The sequence below is a fragment of the Crinia signifera genome, chromosome 3 (genome assembly GCF_055691185.1).
Source record: "Crinia signifera chromosome 3, ASM5569118v1, whole genome shotgun sequence".
NCBI classification, from domain to species: domain Eukaryota; kingdom Metazoa; phylum Chordata; class Amphibia; order Anura; family Myobatrachidae; genus Crinia; species Crinia signifera.
The window spans coordinates 275,081,193-275,099,663 of NC_139219.1; the positions used below are offsets into that span (position 1 = coordinate 275,081,193).

At 46.7% G+C, this 18,471-nt stretch overlaps 1 protein-coding gene across 2 annotated transcripts in view; it reads left to right on the forward strand.

Moving 5' to 3' along the window:
* The first annotated feature begins 2,652 nt into the window (after positions 1-2,652).
* The window catches only part of MOGAT1 (monoacylglycerol O-acyltransferase 1), a 46,075-nt gene continuing 30,256 nt past the window's right edge, over positions 2,653-18,471 (forward strand). The window contains exons 1-3 of one of the 2 annotated variants that reach the window (XM_083178079.1): positions 2,653-2,926; positions 5,545-5,609; positions 9,963-10,104. In XM_083178079.1, coding sequence (XP_083034205.1) covers positions 10,011-10,104 — 94 coding nt within the window. In that variant the 5' untranslated portion in view covers positions 2,653-2,926; positions 5,545-5,609; positions 9,963-10,010. The remainder of the gene's footprint in view (positions 2,927-5,544; positions 5,610-9,962; positions 10,105-18,471) is intronic. The other variant, XM_083178078.1, reaches the window with a different exon arrangement.

An 18,471-nucleotide genomic window follows, 5' to 3' on the forward strand; every position in this document is an offset into this window, starting at 1 on the left:
GCATAAGGCACTATGTGGGGGCATTATTTGTGTGGCACTATGGGGGGGCAGTATGTATGTTGCACTATTGGGGCATTGTGTGTGGCACTAAAGGGTCAGCATTATGCGTGTGGCAATGCGGGGCATTATGTGTGTGGAACTACAGAGGACATTAGGCATGTGGCACTACAGGGGCATTATGTGTGTGGCACTATGGGGGGCAGTATGTATGTGGCACTATTGGGGCATTGTGTGTGGCACTAAAGGGTCAGCATTATGTGTGTGGCACTATGGGGAACATTATGTGTGTGGCACTTCAGGGGGCACTATGCGTGCGGCACTATGGGTGTCATTATGCGTGTGGCACCATGGGGAGCAATATGTATGCAGAACTATGGGGGACCTTATATGTGGGCAAAGAGCATGTATCCCCCCCAGACAATGAGCATGTAATCCCCTGGGCAACGAGCATGTAACCCCCCTGGACAACAAGCATGTAATCCCTCCTGGCAATAAGCATGTAACTACCACCAGCAACAAGCATGTATTCCCTGTGGCAAGTAGCACTCAACTCCCTGTGTCTAGGAGCATGTAACCCCCTGGCATCGAACATGTTATTCCTGACAACGAGCATGTAGGTAAGCACACTTTTATGGCATATTATGTAATGGCCATTATGGTGTGTGGCATAATGTGTAATGAGCAATATGGTGTGTGGTATAATATATAATGTATAAACTATATACGTGTGGTATAATGTGTAATGGGTACTTTGGTGGGTTGCAAAATGTGTAATGGGCATTGCTGTGTGTGGAATAATGTGTAATGGACATTCCAGCGTGTGTGAAAATGTGTAATAATCAATTCGGTGTGGGGAATTACAGTGTGGGGCGTAATGGGTAATTGGCATTACGGTATGTGGCCTAATATGTATTTGGCATTATGGTGTGAGGTGTAATAGGCATCACAGTGCGAGGTGCAACGTGTAATGGGCATTACGGTTTGTGGTATAATGTGTAACGGGCATTAGAGCATGTGGTATACTATGCAATGGCTGTGTGATGTGTACTAGGCATTATGGTGTACATTTTTGGTGCGTGCCTTCGGCGCGCACTGTCCCTTGTGTCCGTATTTTACAAAAATTTGTCAAGCCCTGGCATAATGTGTAATGGGCATTATGGTGTGTGGCATTATGTGAAATGGGCATTACTGTGTGTAACATTATGTGTGATGGGCATTATGGTGTGTGGCATTATGTGTAATGGGCAATGCTGTGCATGGCATGATGTGTAATGGGCAATACTGTGTGTCGCATTTTGTGTAATGGGCATTACAGTGTGTGGCATTATGTGTAATGAGCATTACAGTTTACATTTCTGCAGCGCGTCTTCCTTGTGGAATAAGTTTGCATTTATGCCCAATAGGTGGTGATGGTCAAGCCCAGTAGGCGGTGATGGACATGCCACTACAATGGTGCACCCCCTAAAAAAAATGGGCTGCGCACACCTATGGTGGTGGGCTAAAGGACCTTTCACGCCCAAGGGGAGGAGCAAGGCCTGGGGGCTTGCTCTTTCACTATCCACGCCACCACTGGTTGCCTCTAGTAACCAGGTGTCGAGTGGAGAGAGCCATCGTGCCCGAAGCATGGCGAGCGCAATGAGCCTGCGAGGGTCCGTTTGGGACCCTTCTTCCGAACTTGCTCCTCCTCTCTCCACCCCCTCTCCTCCCCTGTAATGTCAGGAGGTCCTTTAGCCCACTACAATTTAGACCTAACCCTAGGAGGAGGCTAGGAGCACCGGGACGCAGACAAAGTAGGTCCCGGCTCCCGGCCACGATCGCAGCATAGCTCCCGCAGTCCCCGGCACCCACATTACTCAGCGCCTCCCCGCCACTGTGGGGTTTGCCGCACGGTGGCTACGCCATACCTCCCAACATGACCCTCTCCGGGAGGGACAGAATGCTCTGCTTCTGGACTTTCCTCTTAATTTATGATTGCCAGCACCTGTGTTGAAGCACCTTTCTTATCAATTAACCTGTTCTACACAGATGAAGGTAATCATACATTATGAGGGATGTCCAGAAACAGGCGGTATTTCATGCCCTACCATCCACTAGGGCGTGGTGGGAGAATAAAATAGTGTGCCAAGCGCAGCGAGGCACCCTGCCCGAAGCATTGCGAGCGAAGCGAGGGTCCGATTCTCATTGCCAACTGTGTCCATGTCAACTGTGTCGACATTCGAATAAAAAAACAGTGAAAAACCCATGTCGACCTTATGACCAGTCGACCTTCCTCATGTCGACCTTTATGCAAATTCGACCTTAAGTCATGTCGACCTTGGCCCATGTCGACCTTAAGTCAGGTCGACCTTCCTGCCAGTCGACCTAGTGGGGTCGACCTAATGACTGTAGACCTAAGTTCATTCTGACAGATGCACCGATTCCCTCCTGGAGAGGGTCATGTTGGGAGGTATGCTACGCCACTGCTACTAGATTGAACCTAGTGACTGTATCCCTGTGGCAGTGACTGGTTCTGCTTTACTGTTGCAAAGCGGAGACTCAGCCATCACGAGACGATACTGTATTTCTTCAATTAATTGAGACCCTTATTATGCAACAGGATGCGCTGAGCTCATGTAACGAATGACACATTACTCAGCTCCCCGGAACACTGCTTCTTATCAACTATGAAATCCTAGCACTGAGCAGTGAGCACAGAAGTGGTGCAAGCAGCGCCTGAGCGGTGCAGGAAGGGTTAACATTTGCAGCAGCTGGGTGTCTGCCTACGGGCGCCTCCCCCGGTGTCTAATGTCAGCACAGTACATGTACACCTCAACCAAGGACTAAGCAGGGAAGTCCTCCACTCCAGCTACGCAGCCAGCAGCACTGCAGGACGGGAACTGCCTGCTCACATGCCCACTGCCCAGGGATCTTCCTGCTACTGAGTAAAGTAGGTGATACCAGTGGCTGTGCCCCCTGCCGCCCTGTTACTGCACTAGTCTCTATCCGAATAGCGTCGTCCTCAGCAAAATTTTCTGTTCTAGTTGTGTGATACTGATCAGCTGGCAAACTGCAGCGGTGTATCTTTATGCTGGAGATTGGGGAGTGCAGTGTTAAGCACCGCATGGTATCTGCAGTCATCACTGATCAGTACTGCCAGTGCATCATAGTGTCCAAAGCCAATTTCCATGTGGATAGAAAGTACCTTTATGCCATACTTGCCTACCTGACCCTCTCCATGCTGGAGAAAATACTCTGCTCCTGGACTTCCCTGGTAATGTAGGATTGCCATCACCTGTGGTGAAACACCTTTCTTATCAATTACCTAGCTCACCACAGGTGATGGCAATCCTACATTACCAGGGAAGTCCAGGAGCAGAGCATTTTTGCACTGTGCTTTGCAGTAGTTGTAATGTTGCAGTCAGTCAGGTTACAATTGTTAGGGCAGATTTGATCTCCCTGTGGCTGTTATATTGCAAGTCCCAGTATTATCTGTCACTCTGCCCTGGCATCATATACAGGGCTACATGCTGCCTGCATTATATGATAGTCGGATTCTTTGATTTTACAATATTGTTCACTGAAAAAAAAAAAAAAATATTCTGCAAATTTAAATATTGGGCTAGTTATGGGCAGAAATGGTTATGAAAGTAACAGTGGCAACATACAAATATTTCTTAAACAATAACTTATTGTGGAGTGAAAATATTGTTACACTCTACTATTTTGATGTGTTAAAGCCTGATATGATTTTTGGCCAGTGACCTTTACAGACTTGTATTTTAACCTTGCTTAATTCCCTCCTTCCCTGTCCCTTTTCTGTTGCTATCTGTTTCTTTGTAGCGTGTGTTTATATTTTTTTTTTTTTTTTTTTTTTATATAAATAAAAAAATTTGGTGCTTGTTTCCTAGCACGGCACCACCAATTTTAATTGTATGAGATCAGTTCGCATGCGATGCGACCCGATTTTTAATTGTACAGCCACCATGATGGGTAATTAGTATGTCAAATGCCCCCCCATTGTTAACGCAACGCCAACCTGAAGCGTGGCGGTACGCGTCCTACGACCTTTTCATTCCCCCACTATCCACGTCGGCGTGGAGTTGATTTTAGATAGTGTGGTGAGCGCAGCAAGGGGATGCGGATTACTTCACATGTAGTCCGTGTCCCCTCGCAGGGCTCGCTGCGCTCGCCACACTATCTAAAATCAACTCCATGCCGACGTGGATAGTGGGGGTATGAAAACGTCAGAGGACGCGTACCGCCGCCCCTCGCGGGCTCGCTGCGCTCGCCACGCTTTGGGTTGGCGTTGCTACTGGGGTGACGTTAACAATGGGGGAGCATTTGACATAATAATTACCCATCAGGGTGGGTGTACAATAAAAAATCGGGTGTGTGGGTGCATTTAACATTGTAATCAATTGGAAATCGGGTATAATCGTGTCGCATCGCATGCCATTGTAATGGCATGTGATGCAATTTTAAAATTGTATATGAAGGTCTTAAAACCCGAATATTGGGGCCCATCGCATACCTTAAGTAATGGTATGCGATGGGACCTGATGGGCGCCGTGCTAGGAAACCAGTACCAAGAATTTTGTAGAAAGGTAAGATACACTGTTTTGTGAGGTGTTTTTGTTTTTTTATTTTTTTTTCCCTATGTTAGGTCGACATGGGTCTTTTGAGCCGACAGGCGGTATTTCATGCCCTACCATCCACTAGGACGTGGTGGGAGAATAAAATAGTGTGCCTGAATGCAAAGCGAGGGGCTGTGGTTGACTTCCAACTGTGTCGACATTCGGGTCCAAAAGACCTAACCCCATGTCGCCCTAGACACCTGTTGACCTAATGACTGTCGACAATACGATCCACACCCATTTATTAAGGATCGCACATAAAATGTGATCCTGTCGCGGGGGTGTATCATCCTGCACTTGCATGGACAGCCTGTCCCTGCGACACGTGTTGCCGGGGGTCTGCACATGCGTGATCAGCGCTGACTGCAATGTCCCGGCGGAAGTGCAATATGTAGCCCTTAGGCTACACTGGCTCAGAACGGAGGTAGCCCAGAGACCTGAAGAGACGCCCCCAATGTTGAAACATCGGGCAGCTTTGCATCACCTATAGTAGCCTATGGGGGATGCAGCCGGCGGTGGTGTGGGAGGGACCCAAGCAGGGAATAGAGATTTCTGATACATACAGGTAAAACTTAATATTTGTGACGAAAAATGGGCCCCGTTATCTCAAGATTATGTCAGTTTCTGAGCTTTGATAAATATAGTCTAATGTGCTGATGCCACAGTTTCCACACACTTTTCCTGTAGAAGTCTAATTAGCGCTGTTGACCACGATCCCCATAATGTTCAATGAGGGCTATGGTCTGACTCCCAAGTGCTAAACCAGTTTTTACAACCATATGAAACCTAACCCAAATAATTGTTGTTTGTTTTTACTTGAGACTGAGCTAGGGGGATGTTCTTCAAAGCTCATACAGTGATAAAACTGAGAGCTAAAGTACCAGCCAATCAGCTTCTAACTTTTTAATGTTATTTATTTTACAATTAACAGTTTCTTATAGCACTGCGTATTCTGCTGTGCATTATAATTGAAGACAAACTGCAACAGACCTAGAGGTAGGTAAGCCCTGCTCGCCAGCTTACACTCTTTATGGAAATAAGCATTGATACTAGAGATGAGTGGTTCAGATTGCGTGGAATCGGAACACTGCCTGCCGCAAGCCGCTCTCGCAAGATTCCAGCTTAGCTCGGAGACCTGAGTGTAGCCGTGTGGCGAAGTCTTGCGTTTGATTCTCGCGAGACGCAGAGCCTTTAAAGGCTCAGCATCCGGAGAATTCGGCGCCATTTAGTGTCACGCTTCCAAGCTGCGCACAGCTCTGCCATGTAGTCAGTCCCTGTGGGGTGTGTTACTTGCCTGGCAGGGGTCTGAGTCAGTTGGGGGGGGCTGTTGTGCAGAGGGGTGTGTGCTGGGTATTGTACTGGTCAGTGGTCGTTTGTTAGGTAGGCTGTGTCAGTGCGCAGAGGGCAGAAGCTGTCAGTCAGTGTAGTGGGGTACAGTACACAGGCAGGCTCTTAGTCAGCTTTTCCCCCCTATTTTGTTCCCATGTCGACCTAATGACTGTCGAACATCATGCTGTAGACCAAATGACTGCATCCCTTCAGAAGTTCCGTGTGTGATTGTTCTGCCTCCACACAGTGTTATACAAGCCCCGTCCATAAAAACAATAAAAAAAAAATACATTTTGCACCCCAATACGCCATACTGATCTGCGATTCGTGCAAGTGACACAGGGTGTTTTCTGTATGGTTGGCAGCTTTCTACACGCAGTCTACTGCAACTTTTCATAGTGATCCATGCATAATTTAGGATATTTATGGTAGCTTTCAAAAAACGTCCAAGCTTTGGCAAATACCCTCATAATGTCCATTTACAACTAATGTGTGCGGCACGGCTCCCTGGCCGTGCGGGATTTCACCGTCCGGCAGGAGCCGGAGTGTGTGAAACCGGCCATAGTGGCTAAACCTGATCAAACTAATGGTCACTCAGAGAAAAGTCCTGTTTGAGATGAAATCATGACTCCAGCTGGATTTGTATAGCTCAGTGGTTCCCAAACTGTGCGCCGCGGCTCCCTGGGGTGCCGCAGCGCTGTCACAGGGGAGCCGTGGCCAACTGCCCTAATGTGGAGAGCAGGTCCAGCAGTGAGTCAGTGCCGATGGTGGTGTGCAAATGAGAAGCACTCACATGGCTGGAGTATGGTCACGGCAGGGTCGGCAGATGTGCTGTGTGAGTCAGCTTGTGTCGGGGGCGGTGTAATTTAACAGGTGACCGGGTGCAAGCGTGCAGCAGCGACATACAGAGAGGAGCTAGATCCCCTGCCTGCACCCCCGTGAGCCGCTGCGCGCACGCTTCTCCGCATTCTGCGGCAGGGATATAACAGTTGGCAGGGAGAGCAAAGGGGAGAAGGTGCCCCAGCGGCCAGACATTCTACTGTGGGGGAGGAGAGGGAAGAGAGGAGGAAGCGAGTCTGTCCTCACCACTGACAGTCTCTCCTCTGGGTGCAAGGCCCGCCTCCAGGCTTCCTCCGTGCTGTCATGGTGCTGCATCATAGCTGCTGCTGCTGCTCAGACTGCTCTGCAGTCTGCACTCAGATGCCAGCCTGCAGCCCACCCCCTGCCAGCACCCTGCCTCCTACTCAGAACTTGGCCCTGGCAGACTCCACCATACTGCTCTTGCTGCAGCTGCTACAGTACTACCAGTGCTGAAATAATACAGGTGACTATGGTAGGGCTGGGCTTTGGGTGTGTGTGTATGTCTGTGTGAGGGAGGGTGCTGGGTGCAGGGCTTGGCTTTGGGTGTGTGAGGGAGGGTGCTGGGTGCTAAGCATGGGTATGGGTGTGTGAGGGGGGGTGCAGGGCTAGGGTAAGGCTGTGCCAGAGAGGGTAGAAGGTATGGATTTGTGTGTGAGGTAGGGGGCATGGTACAGGGCTGAGGTATGGGTGTAAGAGGGTGGTTGCTGGGTGTAAGGGAGGAGTGCCCGGTCCCAAGGGGTGAGTGTCTACTTGCAACCTATTATAGGCCGGCACTGCCCCCTCTGTGTATAGGATGGAACGGTCCCTATGTGTAGACTGGCACCGAGCCCATTGTTTCCAAACAGTCAACAGTGTATAAGTGTCACTACAGGGTGTATTGTGTACAAGTGAAACTACAGGGGTTATTATGTGTATTACTGGTACTAAAGGGGTGATTATATGTAAATGGCACTACAGAGGTAATAGTCTCACCAGTATGAGCTGCGGCTTATCAAAGATTTGCTTCACCTGCCCCAACGAAAATGGGGCTGCGACTTTGCTTTAAATAAGCAAAAACTTTAAAAAAGGGACACTTCAGTAATTATTTTGGGTTAAGGGTGCCTTGATGAAATCATGGAGACCCAGAGGGTGCCTTAAACCAAAAAAGTTTGGGAACCACTGGTATAGCTCCATCGTGCGCCCTCTAGTGGTTATAGTGCAAAATCAATTAGAAACATGAGTAAAATGTCATGACATTTGTGCTATTGAAAATCTGCAGCTTTAAGGACCGCATGTGAGAGGTTTCCAGTGTTGTGTTCCCAGCCCATTGCAAGTATATTGGGGCATATTGTTATCGATCTGAACTACCACTATATAGTCCATATCGGTAGAAAACACAGTACGTGTCGCATGGTGTGTATACAGCTTGTGATGCCAATGTGTGCCCCCTGTGACTCACAGGGGGCACACATTGACATCACAAGCTGTATACACAGCCTGTGAGTATTTTCTTATTTAATGTTCATTCTAGCACCCGCTATTTTTGAAAACCCATGCAATTCCTCTTCCCTGCCTGGGGTGTCGCTGTCTGCTGTGGTGGTTACAGCACAGGTCTGGTTTGCATATCGGTGGTGAAATACAGACCACACTGTGCTAGAAGCACTACAGCAGACAGCGACACCCCAGGCAGGGAAGAGGAACTGCATGGGTTTTCAAAGATAGCGTGTGCTAAAATTAACACTATTATTTTCCTTCTGTTTAATTGTTTGTCTGTGTAAAAGTACAAAGTGAGTCTCCAGACTGCAGGTGATGACTTAATGGAACTATGAAATAAGCACAATTTGTTCCATATTGTCCTGCATTAGTAGTTATAAAGAACTGTAAATGCATTTGTTATATAACAAAGTGTATCTTCATATTTATTTTGTGTCATGCAGGAACACATAATACTACATTATTATATCTGTTTTCCAATAATAAACCCTCTTTCATCTACAGCAGTGTTTTTCAACCACTGTGCCGTGGCACACTAGTGTGCCTTGAGCTGTTCTCAAGTGTGCCCCCAGATATAGAGATTCCCAAACCAGTTTACAGCCACCACCAGTTAATCTGGTCTCTTCTTTTCATGTAAAGGGCCAATGTCTTTTATTTTTGTTACCTGTGGGGGCCAATGTGTTTTGCTCTGTGGGGATCATAGTGTGCCTTGGGAATTTTTTAAACTTATTTAGTGTGCCGCAAGGTAAAAAGGTTGAAAATCACTGCTCTACAGAAAACACATTGCACTAATGCTGTCCACAAGAAATGATATTGCTGTTACAAGACCTGTGTGTGAAGCAATCTGCATGTGCTCGAATAAAATTCTCATCTAAATCACATTGTTTTGGGGCAACTCTTTTAAAAGATCTGCAGAAGACTATTCTCTTGCTGTATATTAGATCATGTATTGACTGCAATAAAGAACCTGTAATCTAGTAGCTCACGTTATAGCCAGGTCCATAAGGTCTAGAGTCACTCTGCAGCCTGTGCAGGGCTTTCTTGGGATGCACAGATCAGCAATGCATTTATGGTTGGTTCCAGGCTCACCCCCTCTGCGTACAATGACACTATGCATGCAACATCATGACATCTGGCACTCAAGGAATGGGCCAGCACAGTACTTATTTGAGCTCTGTTGCATGACTTGCAGTGGCTGCAATTAAGCTGCTCCTGTAGAAGGCATCTCTGCTCAGGTGGCCATCTCTGCTTGTGTGTGCCCAGTTATAGTTTTGCACTCTGGTAACATGCGACATGACTACAAGTGACAGTAGAGCAACAGTCCGAGACCATGAAGTCGGCTGCTGTCAGGCTCCTGCCGTGAAGGGGGCACCTCTCCTTCAATGAATCAGTGTACTGATGTGTTACATGGGGGCTGAGCCAAGTGCCATAAGCAGTGGCGACACAAGGGGTGCAGTCACCCCACCAGCTTCGTAATCTCTGTAGGAGGGCACCAACACTTATCTTTCCTCCGGAGCAACTGGGACGAACTGACGAGTGGGCAAGCTGATCAGTTGATCAAACAGGAGTACTTCAGACAGATTGACATATGACGTTGTGCGCATAGTAAACAATCCAGAACCTGCTGGTGGTAGTAACAATTTAACTGTTACTTGAATCTTCTGACTGAAACTTATTTCTCCTCAGAGTGTTGGGAACTAGAGTTTCCTCTACAAAGAACATATTAGAATAAGGATGAAGGTGGAATTTGCGCCTCTGAACATCCCTCTGGCTCGGAGGTTGCAGACTGCTGCTGTGTCTCAGTGGGTTTTCTCGTTTCTGTTATTGGGTAAGGCCTAGAAGGAACGTGTGTGGTTTTTTTTGTTTGTTTGTTTTTGTTGTTTTTGCGATCGACCCGATTTTTACATAGAATCAAATGTGAATAGGGTCCCTGGGACCCTATTTTACATTGGATTCAATGTAAACTATTCCCCAGACCCCCAATTTTAACCCTTGACGCCAACCCAAAGCGTGGCGAGCGGCGGCGGTGCGCGTCCTCCAACCTTTTCATACCCCTACTATCCACGTCGGCGTGGAGTTGAGAATATAAAGTGTGGCGAGCCACCGATACCGAAGCGTGGCGAGCGGACGCGTATAACTTCACAGGTATACGCGTCCCCTCGCTGCGCTCGCCACACTTTATATTCTCAACTCCACAACGACGTGGATCGTAGGGGTATGAAAAGGTCGGAGGACGCGCACCGCCGCCCCTCGCGGGCTCGCTGCGCTCGCCACGCTTCGGGTTGGTGTCAATCGTGGGGTGACGCTCACAATGGGCTTGCGTAACCCATGACGGGGCCATATACAATGTGAAATGGGTCACATTGCCCCATTTCACATTGTTCCCTATGTAAAATGGACTTAATCAAGTCCATCTCATCTTGTGCCATTATAATGGCACAAGACCGACCCGATGCTCCCGATTTCAATGTTAAAAATATTTTAACATTGAAGCCTATGGCAAAATCGGGGGCATCGCGTCAGTCGCGTCGGGGGCCATGTTAATGGTCGCGACCAACGCAATGCCCTCGATTTTTCCTTTGCCGGCAAAATGGACCTGATTTCAAAGGAAATCGGGTCCATCGCGGGCATCGTGTACCTTAACTTAAAGGTACACGATGCCCGCGATTGTGGCCGTGCTAGGAAACAAGTAGCTAAATTATCATTCCATCGGATAGTAGTGTAAACGTTGTATTGTTTAGCTGTATACCCAGTTTTTTTAAGGCCATATACATGGAGCGATTTATCAGCCCTGTTTCTAAGCGATCTGTCCAGTTCACTTAGAAATTAAGCACAGATCGCTCGGTGTGTATGCCCCCGAGCGACGGTGATGTGCGAATCCACGCGTCGCCATTGCCAGAGTAGATCGTGAATGCATGCTGTCAAAATCTAGTCAGATTGACAAACACTGGTACGCACACATAGCTGGTACATAAGCATGTGTGTAGCCCATGTGTGCTGAGCGATCTGTGCTAAACTAGAACTGGCCGCCCAATATCCAATGTCCAGCAAGCCAATATAAAGTGTTTTTTTTATTTATTCTGGAAAAATGTTGGTTGCACTTAACATTAACATAAAGGTACAAACTGTCTCTGGTCAACTAGTCGTTAAGTAACTTTTTAAATATGGAATCAAGAATGTAAGTTAATTACAGTGTATACCAACCAGAAAAGTATCCATTTAGCGGGCATTATGCCATTTATTATAAATCATGTGACTTGTTTGCATGTGATTTTATAACGGCACAAGGTCACTTCCATCTTCACCTTTATCCCACATTCACAATGACTAGCTGAAGTTATTAATAGATGGCACAAGTTGTTCGTTTTATGCTGGTCAGTCATATTCCACTAAACATGTATCAATGTGTTACCGGTGTCTCAGTATTTCATGTGGATTTGTAGCGCCACCTGTGCTCATTTGCTTTGAGGACATTTCAATGCAGTGCGTTTATAGGAGAAAGTATCTGAGGTGCTTGATAATAGTGAAGACACAAGCAGTGTCATCATATTATCCCTGCATTCATATGCAGTGTGCAGACACGGCCACCGGACCACACAGACCAGACTTAAACTGCAGCAGCTGCCAGAGTGTGGGACGGCTTCCGCAGGGCAAAAGTGTGTTTTTTATAATAATAAAAAAAAAAAAAATATATATATATATATATATATATATATATATATATATATATATATATATATATTTATTGGGGCGGCACTCCAAAAGATGCACAAATCCCAGCAGGGATGCAGTGAAGAACAGCGGTGCCCTCCTTAACTTGGCTCCGGTGTGGAGACAAGGATGTACAGCGTGGGGGGGACGGTGGCACTCGCGGTAAAGGAATAAACACACAGAGGCAGTAGTATCCCAACGTTTCGTGGCTGTGTCGCCACTTTATCAAGGTGCTATATATATATATATATATATATATATATATATATATATATATATATATATATATATATATATATATATATATATATATATATATATATATATATATATATATATATATATATATATATATATATATATATATATATACAAAAATCTCTAAAGTTGCGCTATTAGTTTATACTTTTACTGGTCGCTGTTAACACTCAATCCCCTACTAGTAGGGATTGTAACACCTTCTATACCAAACAATAGTGTCTTCAGCGCCCTATTTTTGTAATGTCCATATGTAATAAAATATACAATAAAACAATAGTACAATAATAAAATTGAATAAAATACACTTCCGAAGTAGTTCTTTTGAAGAAATTTTTCTTTTTATTTTGAAAACATGATCTAATACCCAACGCGTTTCGCCTCGGTAAGAAGCTTCATCAGGGGTTTGTGATCTATAAAAGTATACATACAATCATTTTTCAGGACATTACATACATATAAAAAAACTTTTTACATGAAAAATTTGTTATATATATATATATATATATATATATATATATATATATATATATATATATATATATATATATATATATATATATATATATATATATATATATATATATATATATATATATATATACACTTTCCACAGATCGGGCGGCACTCACAACAGCAAAAGAAATAGTCGACAGCCTCTATGTCGTCATCAACGTTTCGAGATTTTATTTCTTATCTCTTCATCAGGATGAAGAGATAAGAAATAAAATCTCGAAACGTTGATGACGACATAGAGGCTGTCGACTATTTCTTTTGCTGTTGTGAGTGCCGCCCGATCTGTGGAAAGTATATGTGGATCCCTGCCTTGGGATACCTGGAAGGCACCCGGCTGATGAATTGGAGAAGGAGTGCTGCTCGCTATATAATATATATCTATATCTATATACATAAAATTACAGTTATGAAGATATATAGATGGATAGGAGGAACAGGCTTATGGATAGTCAATTTAGGATAGTTTGTTCATCAATAGGTTTGTTAGACCTTTTCTTTTTAGAATTTTCTAGAGTTTTTGTAAACATAATTGTACATTTGGTTTTTCATATATGGTAAATACCTTTTTACTAGGAATGTAATGTTTAATACCCTTCAGAGTCAGGTCTTATTTGACAATGGATGAGATAGAGTTTATCTGTGTAGGCCCAATGTTTTTTTTTACCCAGATAGAACCTGGTGGGTTTACACAAAAATAATTCTTTTTAGGTGTTAAAATGGTATACATATAATTACACATATGCATATGTATATGTAAACACACATACGTGTACACACACATATACACATATATATAAATATGATCTGGTTGTTTGTTGTACATACCTTATCTGTATATAGACATTAGATGAAATAGTGAATTTCTTTCAGAAGAATATCTTTAAATTACAGTGGACTTTCTAAAGAAAACATAATGGGGGGTTCATTTTTAATTATACAGGTATAGTAGTATCCTATTTGGATCTAAAAAAATGGACATTTTCTTTACTTCATACCTCCTAGAGCTTAGTAGGGAGCATGTCCAATATTAAAAATAGGAATGTATTAGATCCATAAAATAATTAGATCCATTTACTCAGAATTTTCAACCATAAATTTCTGTGGTCATGGACTTTTTTTGTAGCAAAGATCCTGACAAGAGATATACATACATATAACATGAGATTTTATCTTTAGCTGGTACTGCGCTTTGCAATTCACTTAAGATTAAAAAATTAAGAAAATAGAAAAAAATTAATTATGTATCTTACCCTTAGGTGTGGGACATGTGTGTTCTCCTAGAGATCCAAGCAGCAAGTGAGTGAATGCTGGCTTGCTCTGGGTATATATAGGGACTGACTATGACATAATTTCTCTTTGTCCAATCAATTCAAGTGATTTTATTTTTTATTAGTATTTATATTTATATATGTTTTTTTCCTTATGTATTAACTTAGTATGTGAATAGACTTTTGTGTGTGGGCTGGTGATTTTATTTTTATTCTTATTCATAAATGCAAATATAAACGTGTGTTTTCAAAAAAACGCCCCATAGTGCATTGCGTTTCATTATTTTTCCCAGTTCTTTTTTAGGGCTTCAACCGTGTCTTAAAATCGTATATTTAGGGGTGAGGGAACCACTACTAAGTGCGCATCTTCTCTGTTTTAATTTTTCTTGAAAGAGTTTTCTTAAATGTCTTATTTGGTTTAATAAGCGGTTTGCGTTCCACTTGATGCGGAGTGGAACGCACCGCCATCTTTAACCAGGAAGTTCTTTGCGGAAGTGTACGATCCGCCGGTTATTTCAGATGCGCGTCATCAGGGGACAGTTCATACTTTCTATATGTTCCTCCTGCTATTATTGGAGACGTTTCTCTCATACCTAGCTTCTATGAGTGTTATCTTAAAGGGCTTAAGTGCATTTTTACCTAGTATCAGTGGGAACGGGGCACCATATTTTTTAAAAATGATAATGTGATATTTATCAGTGATATGAATTAGTCAATTGCAAAATTTCAGTCATAGCTTTACAAATATAGGTGGTACATCAATTCCATATAAAACAATATAAATCTTAATAATACATAAATTAAATTAATTATATGCATAATGAAAAACGTAATGGCTGCATAGTCATGGAGGAGATTAAACATGATAGCTGGGTGTGACCTAAGAGGTCATGTGACATGGAGAGCCTATGGCTGTCTTGAATTTGGGTTGTTGGCTCTAATCATTACTCTGGGAGAAGGAGGAGTCTTCCTCTTCTTCCAGAAAATTTTCTGAGTGAGTACACGTTTTTGCTGCTCTGCAGGTTAGGCCCAGTTAGATTAAAATTCACCCCTAGTTCTGTGCCCCCCTTTAGTCAGGAACATGTCCCGCTCTGCCCCCAGTCGCTCAAGGCGTGCTGTTAGGCCGCCTGCCCGCTTTGCGGAGGCCTTGGGTTCAGGGAGGGGGGCTGCGTCCTCACCTCATGCAGACAACTCTGCTCTGTGTGCCGCTGGTGGCTCCGGGGGAGGGCGTAGGGGCAGCGTGGCTGACGCTGCGGTCCCTGCGCTCCCTGACTTGGAGCTGTCGGCGGCTAGCGGGCGGAGGGCGTCGCGCGGCGGGCGTGACGGTTCAGCAAGCGCCCGCCGCGGCATGGCGCTGGTGGAGAGCAGCTTCCCCCAGGCTTTCCAGGCGTCCGGGCGCGGTAGGGGACGCCTAGGCACTGCAGCAGGGCGCTCGGGGAGAGGCCGCGCCTGCAGCGCAGCGGGTGCCGGATGATGACGGTGTCCCGCTGCGCGTGCAGCCGGCCAGGCGCGGCAGAACAGCATCACGCGGCGGGCGCAGGTCTGTGGACGGCGCCCGCCGCGCTGCTCGCGGGACGGGGGGCGCGGGAGGCGGCAGAGATAGGAGCAGCGCCGCTGAAGCTAGCGTGATGGCTAGCCCAGACCGGCGGCCATTACGCAGCTCAGCGCGAGCACGCAACATGGCGCCCGGGCCTAGGCCCCCGGGAGGTCGCAGGGGGGTGTCGGAAAACACTGACACAGGGCCAGAGGGAGGATCAGGAGAGTCTGAGAGGGGCATTTCTCCTTCCCCTGATCCTGAGACCCCCATGTACGGCTATAGGCCGTCATGGGAGAGGCAGAGTCATAATGAAGAAGAGGGGACACAGGCTCCCTCTAGATCGAGGGGTAGCAGTAGCACTAGGAGTAGTAGGTTGCCCAGGAGTGTTAGCAGGGACAGGGATCCCACAAGGGGGCCCAGCAGGGCACGCAGGCCTTCCCCTGCTGCATTTGATCCGGCTTTATTATCTGCAGCATTATCGTCAATGGCAGGGGCTCTGGCTCCTTTGATAGAGGAGGGTCCTGAGGAGGCCGTTTCATCACGGTCTGCCAACCGCAGATCTTCTGCTAGGGGGCAAGCCATTCCTGGTTGTGCGGAATTTGTCAGGGCTTTTAGAAACATCAGCCCCTCAGGGCGCGGTTCCAGGCCTAGGTCTTCTCGCGGGCAGGATGTTAACATTGCTTCTAGCGGCCGCAGGTCGGGCCGGAGCAGGGCAGAAAGGCCCGCCAGGCCTTTGTCTGTTGTTTCCTCAGATCCTGATGAGAGAGAAGCTGACCCTGCGGACGAAGGAGAGGCTGATTTGGAGGATGACACAGATGACGACACCTGGGCGGCACAGCCTGAGTCTACAGGTGAGGAGAATACAGATGAGGGGGCCGGTTCAGTGGCGTATTCATCCACGGTGGGGTCTGGCTCTAGTCGTTTTTCCTCTTCCTCCTCCTCCTCATCTGCTGGTGGGTCTGAGGTAGGCAGTACTAAGAAGGCGCGCAAGCGGGCAGCCAAATATGCTAAAAAGGAGGCGGGTCGGCAGGCGCTTAGTCGCAAGCGTAAGCGTGCAGCATCAATTACTAAGAGGGAACGCAAGCGCCGCAATCTTCCTGGGGTCGTGCACTGTGACTACACTGCCGTGCTTCGGGGTCTTAGGGAAAGCTGTTGGGCCAAAATTCAAAAAGGAGAATTCGTGGACTTGTTCAGCCTAACTGACGAGTCCAAAAAAGCCTACAAAGCTGCTAAGGCAAAGGGAGGTATTGGAGCGGAGGCTTTCCGCTCTTATGATAATTGGCTGGCGGGATTCTGCGTTTTCTCCGCATGTTATCTGGAGGATAGGCCACGTGAACATATGAACATCATTAGATACATTCACATGGTACACGAGATGAGACGCACATATGGTGGGGTAGCGTGGAGGACATATGATGAGCAGTTCCGCCGCAAGCAGGACTGCTTACATATCATAGATTTTGGGTGTAAGGACGTTGAAGTCTGGATGGCCCTCACCAGGACTCCCGTAGAGGCGGTGGAGAGCACGCGAGCTGTTGTCGCCGCTACCCCTGCCGCAACGGTGACTCAGCGTCCCACAGGGAGTGACACGGCCGGGCCAAAGCGTTTCCCTACGGGCGGGAGGTCCTTTACACCAGGTGCTGCCAAAGGCAAATGCTATGGCTTTAATAATTCCTTCTGCAATCAGGGACAGCGGTGCCGATACAAGCATGTCTGCATCAACTGTTCAGGGAATCATCCTGCATTTAACTGCTTTCGAGGTGGCCGCCCCTCTCGAGGGGCGTTTGCCTCGGCAGCACCAAGGCCCTCCGCGTCAGGCAACCCTAGATAGAGCCTTTACTCCGGTAAGGGTGGAAGCCATGTCACCATGGCTCCGCCAATACCCGGACAAAGAGTCTGCTGTTTTTCTGTTACAAGGTTTTACTGAAGGTTTTCACCTCCCTATACAGAGCGAAGTGGTTGGGGGGAAGTTTAGAAATCTTCAGTCTGCTCGCGCCTTGTCCTCAGTTTTAAGGGACAAGGTTGACACCGAGCTGCGTTTAGGTCGCATGGCCGGGCCCTTCCCTGCTTCTCCCCTGCCCAATCTAATTCTATCCCCCGTTGGGGTAGTGCCAAAGAAAGTTCCTGGTAAGTACAGACTTATCCAGCACCTTTCTTATCCAGCAGGCTCTTCGGTTAACGATGCCATCCCGGAGGAATTCTGTTCAGTGACCTATCAGTCGTTTGATGACGCACTAGAGATGGTCCGGGCCAACGGTGCGGGGGCACTGATGGCGAAGGTCGATATTGAATCGGCATTTCGTCTCATGCCCTTGCACCCCGATGCTTTTAGGTACATGGGCTTCCGCATAGGTGAGGAGTACTTCATCGACAAGTGTTTGCCGATGGGGTGCTCCGTATCCTGTGCTTTTTTCGAGAAGTTCAGTAGCTTTTTGCATTGGTGCGTGGAAAAATCATCAGGAATGGGCGGGATCGCTCACTACCTGGATGATTTCCTTTGCGTTGGCCCTGCCGGTTCCAAGAGCTGCGCTGTATTGCTAGAGACGGTTCGTTCTGTCTTCTCGCAGTTTGGGGTGCCAATTGCGGAAGACAAAACCGAGGGCCCTATGACCTGCCTGTCGTTCCTGGGGATCCAGATAGACACAGTTTTAGGGCACTGCTGTTTACCTCTGGAGAAAGTTACCAAGCTGAAAGGAGTCATTGACACTTGCTGCGATTCTCGTAAGATTACGTTGCGCCAGGCTCAGTCGCTACTAGGCCAGCTTAACTTTGCCTGTAGAGTCATCCCAATGGGTAGGCTGTTCTGTAGGAAGCTAGAGAGAGCAACCTCTGGAGTCGCCAGAGCTCACCATCTGGTGCGATTATCCGCTGAGATCAGGCGCGACCTAGCTGTCTGGTCAACCTT